Consider the following 6,242-nt stretch of genomic DNA (forward strand, 5'->3'; position numbering starts at 1 on the left):
CGCTCTTCCCCCGCGGCCCCTCTGGTAGTGTTTCCTGCTGTGACAGACCTTGCTGCCAGTGGTGGCCTCACCCTGTGACATCCCCTCCCCCTGTTGGGGTGACTCCCTTGGGTCCCTCACTGGCCTCCCCTGACCTCACGTTGACCCCTCCCCTCCAGGGACCTCCAGGAAAGGACGGAGTCCCTGGCGTCCGGGGAGACAAAGGCGACTCTGGCTTCATGGGCCCCCGGGGCCTCAAGGTGGGAAGGGGATGGGTCTTTCTGGTCAGCTGAGGCTGGAGGGTGAGGTTGGGCTGTGAGGTTGGAGGTCGGAGTGCCTGACGCCAGCACCAGCGTGGAGAGCTGGTTTAGGGTTGGGTCCATCAGGGAGGTACCTGGGCGGGTCTCACCTGCCTCTCCCCCCAGGGCGAGCGGGGCGTGAAGGGAGCCTGCGGCCTCGATGGAGAGAAGGGAGACAAGGTAAGGTGATGTGGGGTGTGGGGGCTCCGGGGCCTGGGCCCAGGGCTGACCCCCGCCTGGTGCCCGCAGGGAGAAGCTGGACTCCCGGGCCGCCCCGGGCTGGCAGGACGCAGAGGAGAGACGGTGAGTGTGGGGCACCCGGAAGAGGAGGGCCCTTGCGGTCCAGGGCCGAGCTTGTGTCTCCTTCTCTCCAGGGGGAGCCGGGAGTGCCGGGCCAGTCTGGGGCCCCGGGCAAGGAGGGCCTGATCGGTCCCAAGGTACAGGGTTACTGCACAGAGGACACGACGGGGGCAGGGCGGGCCGCAGGGCTTAGGGTCAAGGCAGCATGGAGCGCTGGGACACAGGGATGGGACGGGCTGGGCTGGGGTCACAGCGAGGACGTAGGACTGAAGGAGGGGAGGCAGGCCAGGGGTACATGGGGCAGAGGGTCTCTCATGCTTCGTCTGTCCCCAGGGTGACCGAGGCTTTGACGGGCAGCCAGGACCCAAGGGTGACCAGGGCGAGAAAGGGGAGCGGGTGAGTTGGGACAAGGGTCAGGGTGGGTTGAGGGGAGTGGGTCCACTCTGGGTACCCTGTCACTGACCCTGTCCTGCCTTTGCCCAGGGGTCCCCGGGAATTGGGGGCTTCCCAGGTCCCAGGGGCAACGATGGCTCTAGCGGCCCTCCAGGGCCCCCTGGCAGTGTTGGTCCCAAAGGCCCTGAGGGACTTCAGGGTCAGAAGGTAAGGGACCCCGACTCCGACCCTGACCCCCGACCCTCCCAACCTCATGACTTCTGTGCTGTGCCCACCCTAACCCTGCCCCAGCCTCTCCCTGCCCCACGATCTCCTCCCTGCCCGACTTCTGAGCTCGCCGGCCCTGACATGCCCGTGTGGCCTGTGTGCCCGGCAGGGTGAGCGAGGCCCTCCTGGAGAGAGAGTGGTGGGGGCCCCCGGGGCCCCTGGGGCCCCCGGTGAGCGAGGGGAGCAGGTGAGTGGGAACTCCTGGGCCTGTGGTCAGAGTGGGGTGACTGTTGGTGTCCCTAGATCAGAGGTCACAGCTTTGTCCCCTCTGTCGCACGTAGGGGCGGCCAGGACCTCCTGGCCTCCGTGGCGAGAAGGGAGAGGCTGCCCTGACGGTGAGTGTGAGCTGGGCCGGGCTGGGACTGCTGTCCTCAGGTGACACCCCAACCCCTGGGCCTGCCCCCACGCTGTCCCCCCCCGTGATCCCTGCACTGTGGGCTCCTCATGGTCCCTGTGGCCTTGCCTCCCAGGAGGGTGACATCCGGGCCTTTGTGCGTCAGGAGATGAGTCAGCACTGCGGTGAGTGGGCCTCCTCGGTACCTCCCGGGTCCCCTCCTGCTCCATCGGCCCCCCTAGACAGGGGCAGGGGGTCCCCAGAGCTTACAGAGGACAGGCGGGTGAGGAGGTGGGTGGACATGGATGGCATGGAGGACACGGGCTTCACGACACACGTGGCAGCAGGACCTCTCCCAGCACAGGGAGCCACAGGCAGCTGCAGGTGGCCACCCAGAGTCCGGGATGACGGTCCCCTGGGGCCTGCCATGGACCAGGCGGGTCTGTGGTGACCTGAGGGGCATCGGAGAGTGACACTCTTTTCTCCCTGCCTCTCTGCCTACACCTGCTCCTGCTCCCCCTCCCCGCGCCGTCTGGCTCTGCTGGCTCCTCCCTGGTCGGTGGTGCCCCCGGGCGGCCTCTCCCCACCTTCCCTCATGTCGGCCTCTCCCCGCCGTCCTGCCTCTCCCTGTCGCTGCCTCACTCTCTCCTCTCTCCTGCCTCTCACCCCACATCTCTACCCCCGTATTCTGTCCCTCTTTCTCTCTTGGCCGCTGTCCTTCTCTGCCCCTCAGCCTGCCAGGGCCAGTTCATCGCATCTGGGTCACGTGAGTAGCTTCTGCTCCTGGAACTTTCTTCACCCTGGGCCCTGCCCCGCCCATCACCTGCGTCCTCTGGGGGGATGGCTGGGGCACTACCCTGGTGACCCCAGGCCCTGCACCCCTGCTCTTTGCTCCAGGACCCCTCCCCAGCTACGCTGCAGACACAGCCGGCTCCCAACTCCACCGCGTGCCCGTGCTGCGGGTCTCTCATGCAGAAGAAGGTGAGGATACCAGGCCCCTGGGCACAGACACGGGAGTGTGCACGTGCACAGGGCACACGCAGCTCACGGAGCGTGTGTGTGCCGGGCACATGTGTAGACACAGCGCGTGCTCACACCACACCCCGCCCTGCCGCAGACCTGCTGCCTCCCGAGGACGACGAGTTCTCCGAGTACTCTGAGTACTCCGTGGAGGAGTACCAGGACCCTGAGGCTCCAGGGCACGGTGGTGGTGAGAAGGGGGGCTGGGCCCAGCAGGACTTGGGGGGGGTGGGCAGTACCGGGCCCTGCAGCCCTCTCGGGGATCCCCAGGCCCACTCCTGACCTGACCCCTCTGGGCCAGACCCCTGCTCCCTGCCGCTGGACGAGGGCTCCTGTACCGCCTATACCCTGCGCTGGTACCACCGAGCTGGGCCGGATGGCACTGAGGCCTGTCGCCCCTTTGTCTATGGTGGCTGCGGAGGGAATGCCAACCGCTTCGGGACCCAAGAGGCCTGTGAGCGCCACTGCTCACCCCAGGTGGCCCAGAGCCAGGGAACAGGTATGAGACCCCACCCCAGCAGCCACCAGCCCAGGGCCCTCAGGCTGGTGACCTGAGATATCCCCCAGACCAAAGGACTGAGTACAGAACCCTAGTAGTGAGAAGGCCCTTGGGCCCTTGTGTCCCCTCCTTGAGCGCCCCGAGCGCAGGTCCCCACTCTGAGGTCAGAGCCTGTCCTAGACTGTGGCCTGCCCCGGCCCCGTGCCGCCAGGTCTCATTGGCTGGCACTGAAGACTGCTTCCCACCTGCCACCAGGTGCTGCCCAGAGCTGAGGCCCAGATGACGAGCTGAGGTCAGCGTCCCCTGGAGGGGCCGGGCGCTCGGCCGCCCCTGCTGTCCCACCCCTTGGTGCTAGAGGCCCGTGTGCACGTGAGCACGCGTGTGCGTGTCCGTTATTTCAGTGATTTGTCCCTTGGGTCTGGCCTCACCCCCTGTGGACAAGCCCCCATTGTGGTTCCTGCTGCTCACCGCCCAGGCGGGTGACTCGCCGCGGGGGGGCGGCTGTGGGCCAAGCGGATGTGACTGGCGTCTCACCCGCCCCTTGACCCACGCCTGTGACGACACGGTGCTGCTTCTGGGGGCATTAAAGCTGCTGTTTGAAAAGGCCCCTGTGTGACTGTTTGGGGAGATGGTGGTGTTGCGGACAGAGTTTCCTTGGGGGGTCATGAGTATAGCATCCCTCTGCCCACCCCGGTCACTGCCCTGTGACCTTAGTCCCCAACTTGTCCCCGGAGGACAGAGATAGGGTGTGGGCCGGGAATATGTCCTTGCTGACCCCCAGGAGGGGTGAGTCATAGATGGGGGGACCATGCCCCAGCTCCTGCCAGGAGGCCGAGGGAGATAAATGGGCCCCGTGGGGCATTGGCTCAGACACGGGACGCACTGCCTGCCCAGCCCAGACCACTCGGTGGCCCCACTGAGCCCAGAGGAGGCCGGTAGGACTGGGGTTGGGCTGGGAGGGAAGGAGCGGGGTCCGGGTGGACCTGGGCTTCTAGGTCTCGGCTGCTTCTCTGACTCCTGCCCTCCCTTTCCTGGAGCAGCTGCCAGCTGTCGTGCTCAGACCTCGGTCTCCCCTGTCCCCGTGTCTCGCTGCCAGCATGGTCTGTCTCTGCGGTGGTTTCTGACGGCCTTCTCCTTCCAGTCTCCCTCTAGCTTGGTCTGCCTCATCTAGCTTCTCTGCCTCTTCCCTCTCTCTCTCCATCCATCCATCCTCCTCTCTGTCTCTGTCATCCTTTCTCAGTCTCCCCTTGAGCCCCTCCCTGGCTCTGTCTGAGTTCCTGTCTCACTCTGGCTCTCTTCTGTCACCTCTCTCTGTCCCTGTCTATCTCTGCCCCTGGCCTGGCTTTGCTGCCCCTGCGGCCCTGTCTTTCCGTCTGTCTGCTCTCACGTCTGTCTGGCCAGCGTGGCCAAGCAGAGCCCCTGGCCTGAGCTTGTCCCCTCCTTGCAGCGTGACCACGATGCCCAGGGGCCCTCTGCTGGTACTGACTGTCCTGGCGCTGGGTGGAGTCCTGGCTGTCCCGGAGACCCACACCCCAGCTGCCCAGCTCCTCCCTCAGGACAGTCTTGGGACCACTGCCCGCCCTGCCGCCTCGGAGAGCCACACCCCCTCGGCCACCACCCCAGGCCCGTTGGCTACCAGGGCCTACTCCAGCCCCAGCCCCCGCCGTGGCCCACGCATTACCCTGTCGCTGGATGTCCCCCTTGGCCTCCTGCACATCTTACTGGAACAGGCCCGGGCGAGGGCTGCCAGGGAGCAGGCTGTCGCCAACGCCCACGTCCTGGCCCACGCCGGCCGCTGAGCCTCAGGGAGCAGCTCACGATGACTTCGTGACACTGGCGGGCGATCCGGGAGACGGCCACCCAGCTGGCCAGTACTGGGCGGAGGGTCCAGATGCCGCCGCAGGGGCACGGCCATGTGTCCTGCCATGTCTGAGTGCCACTCCGGTTCATGCTTGTCTGGGCAGCCTGGACGTTGCCTCTGCGTGACTCACGTGGAGTCTGGTCACACTGATGTGCCCGCAGACTCAATGTCTGGCTAGAGCCCAGACCCTGCCACGAGGGGCCTTGCCGTGTCCGGGTGCCCACAGTGCGGATCATCATGGTGTCACCTTCAGGTTCCTCAGCCCAAGAGTTCACCCCGCTGCTGAGGCCAGCCTGCCCAAGCCCCACAGGCCACCGCGGGAAGAGCTGGCAGCGTCACTTTCGCCTTCTATGTTCCAGAAGCTGGTCTCTAGCCCAGAGGCATGGGCCGTCAGTCGACTGGGCACAGATGGCCATGCTTGGACAGTCTGCGATGTGGCGGCCTTCCTGGGGGACGTGCGGACTGCTCCCATGAGTCTCAGGGCTGGAGACCTGAGCAGGCTGTGGGCATATGGGCTGGGAGGGGCCGGCATTTGTCCCCCGAACCTGTTCTTTTTTTTTTTTTAATAAAAAAGACTATGAATTTTTCCTTATTTTTTATAATTATTTATTTAATTTTTATTTATTCACTCATTTATTTTAATTTGACCAGAGAGAGACACAGAGAAAGAAGGAGAGAGAGGGAAAGTGAGAAAGGAAGCCACCAGGTCTGGGACTCGAACCATGGTCAGCCATGTGGGAGTGTCCAGCACCTTAACCACCACGCCACCTGCTGGTCCCTGTCCCCCAAACCTGTTCTACCACACCCCTGCATGCCCAGCCTTGGCCCTTAGGCACATGTGGCTCAGGGGACAGGCTCCTTTCAGAGCCTCGGTTTCCTCCTCCATAACGCACGGTGATGCCGCAGGCTTCCTGTGCGCAGCCGGGACACCGTACCTGAAGCTCCGCGTGCAGGAGGAGCTCAATGAATGGCCGGGCCCAAGGCTGAGGAAGCAGTCATGTGCACGCGCCTGTGACACGGGGCTGAGTCACACCCCTTTCTCCATCCCCCGCCGCTTTAACTGACCTGGCTTGGAAGGGGCGAGTCTGCCCTGCTCCACACCCCACCTTCATCCCGTAGAGATGAGCGACTCTGGGCAGCTCCGCCTCCGGTGGGGCAGGCCCTCTGGGCGGTGTGGACAACTGGAGCTGGAGACAGGGCAGACACCGGCAGCCCCGGCAGGCCCAGCTGCAGAGGGCGACCGCGGAGTGGCAGTCGGGCTGCCTGGTGGGGGCCCTGGCGTTGACCTCG

At 65.2% G+C, this 6,242-nt stretch overlaps 2 protein-coding genes across 2 annotated transcripts in view; both read left to right on the top strand.

Moving 5' to 3' along the window:
- Positions 1-3,979, top strand: part of COL7A1 (collagen type VII alpha 1 chain) — a 31,390-nt gene extending 27,411 nt beyond the window's left edge. The window contains exons 106-119 of the mRNA XM_027769288.1: positions 159-239; positions 405-458; positions 528-581; positions 653-715; positions 912-974; positions 1,062-1,178; positions 1,348-1,425; positions 1,520-1,573; positions 1,709-1,757; positions 2,306-2,338; positions 2,470-2,553; positions 2,690-2,782; positions 2,894-3,091; positions 3,347-3,979. Of these exons, the coding sequence (XP_027625089.1) occupies positions 159-239; positions 405-458; positions 528-581; positions 653-715; positions 912-974; positions 1,062-1,178; positions 1,348-1,425; positions 1,520-1,573; positions 1,709-1,757; positions 2,306-2,338; positions 2,470-2,553; positions 2,690-2,782; positions 2,894-3,091; positions 3,347-3,363 (1,038 nt within the window). The 3' untranslated portion in view covers positions 3,364-3,979. The remainder of the gene's footprint in view (positions 1-158; positions 240-404; positions 459-527; positions 582-652; positions 716-911; positions 975-1,061; positions 1,179-1,347; positions 1,426-1,519; positions 1,574-1,708; positions 1,758-2,305; positions 2,339-2,469; positions 2,554-2,689; positions 2,783-2,893; positions 3,092-3,346) is intronic.
- UCN2 (urocortin 2) lies at positions 3,004-5,484 on the top strand. Its single transcript, XM_006171047.3, has 2 exons — positions 3,004-3,091; positions 4,539-5,484. Exon 2 carries the CDS (start codon positions 4,549-4,551, stop codon positions 4,888-4,890), a length of 342 nt encoding a protein of 113 aa, XP_006171109.1. The 5' UTR covers positions 3,004-3,091; positions 4,539-4,548; the 3' UTR covers positions 4,891-5,484.
- The last annotated feature ends 758 nt before the right edge of the window (positions 5,485-6,242 follow it).

Source organism: Tupaia chinensis, unplaced genomic scaffold (assembly GCF_000334495.1).
Source record: "Tupaia chinensis unplaced genomic scaffold, TupChi_1.0 Scaffold149184_1, whole genome shotgun sequence".
NCBI classification, from domain to species: domain Eukaryota; kingdom Metazoa; phylum Chordata; class Mammalia; order Scandentia; family Tupaiidae; genus Tupaia; species Tupaia belangeri.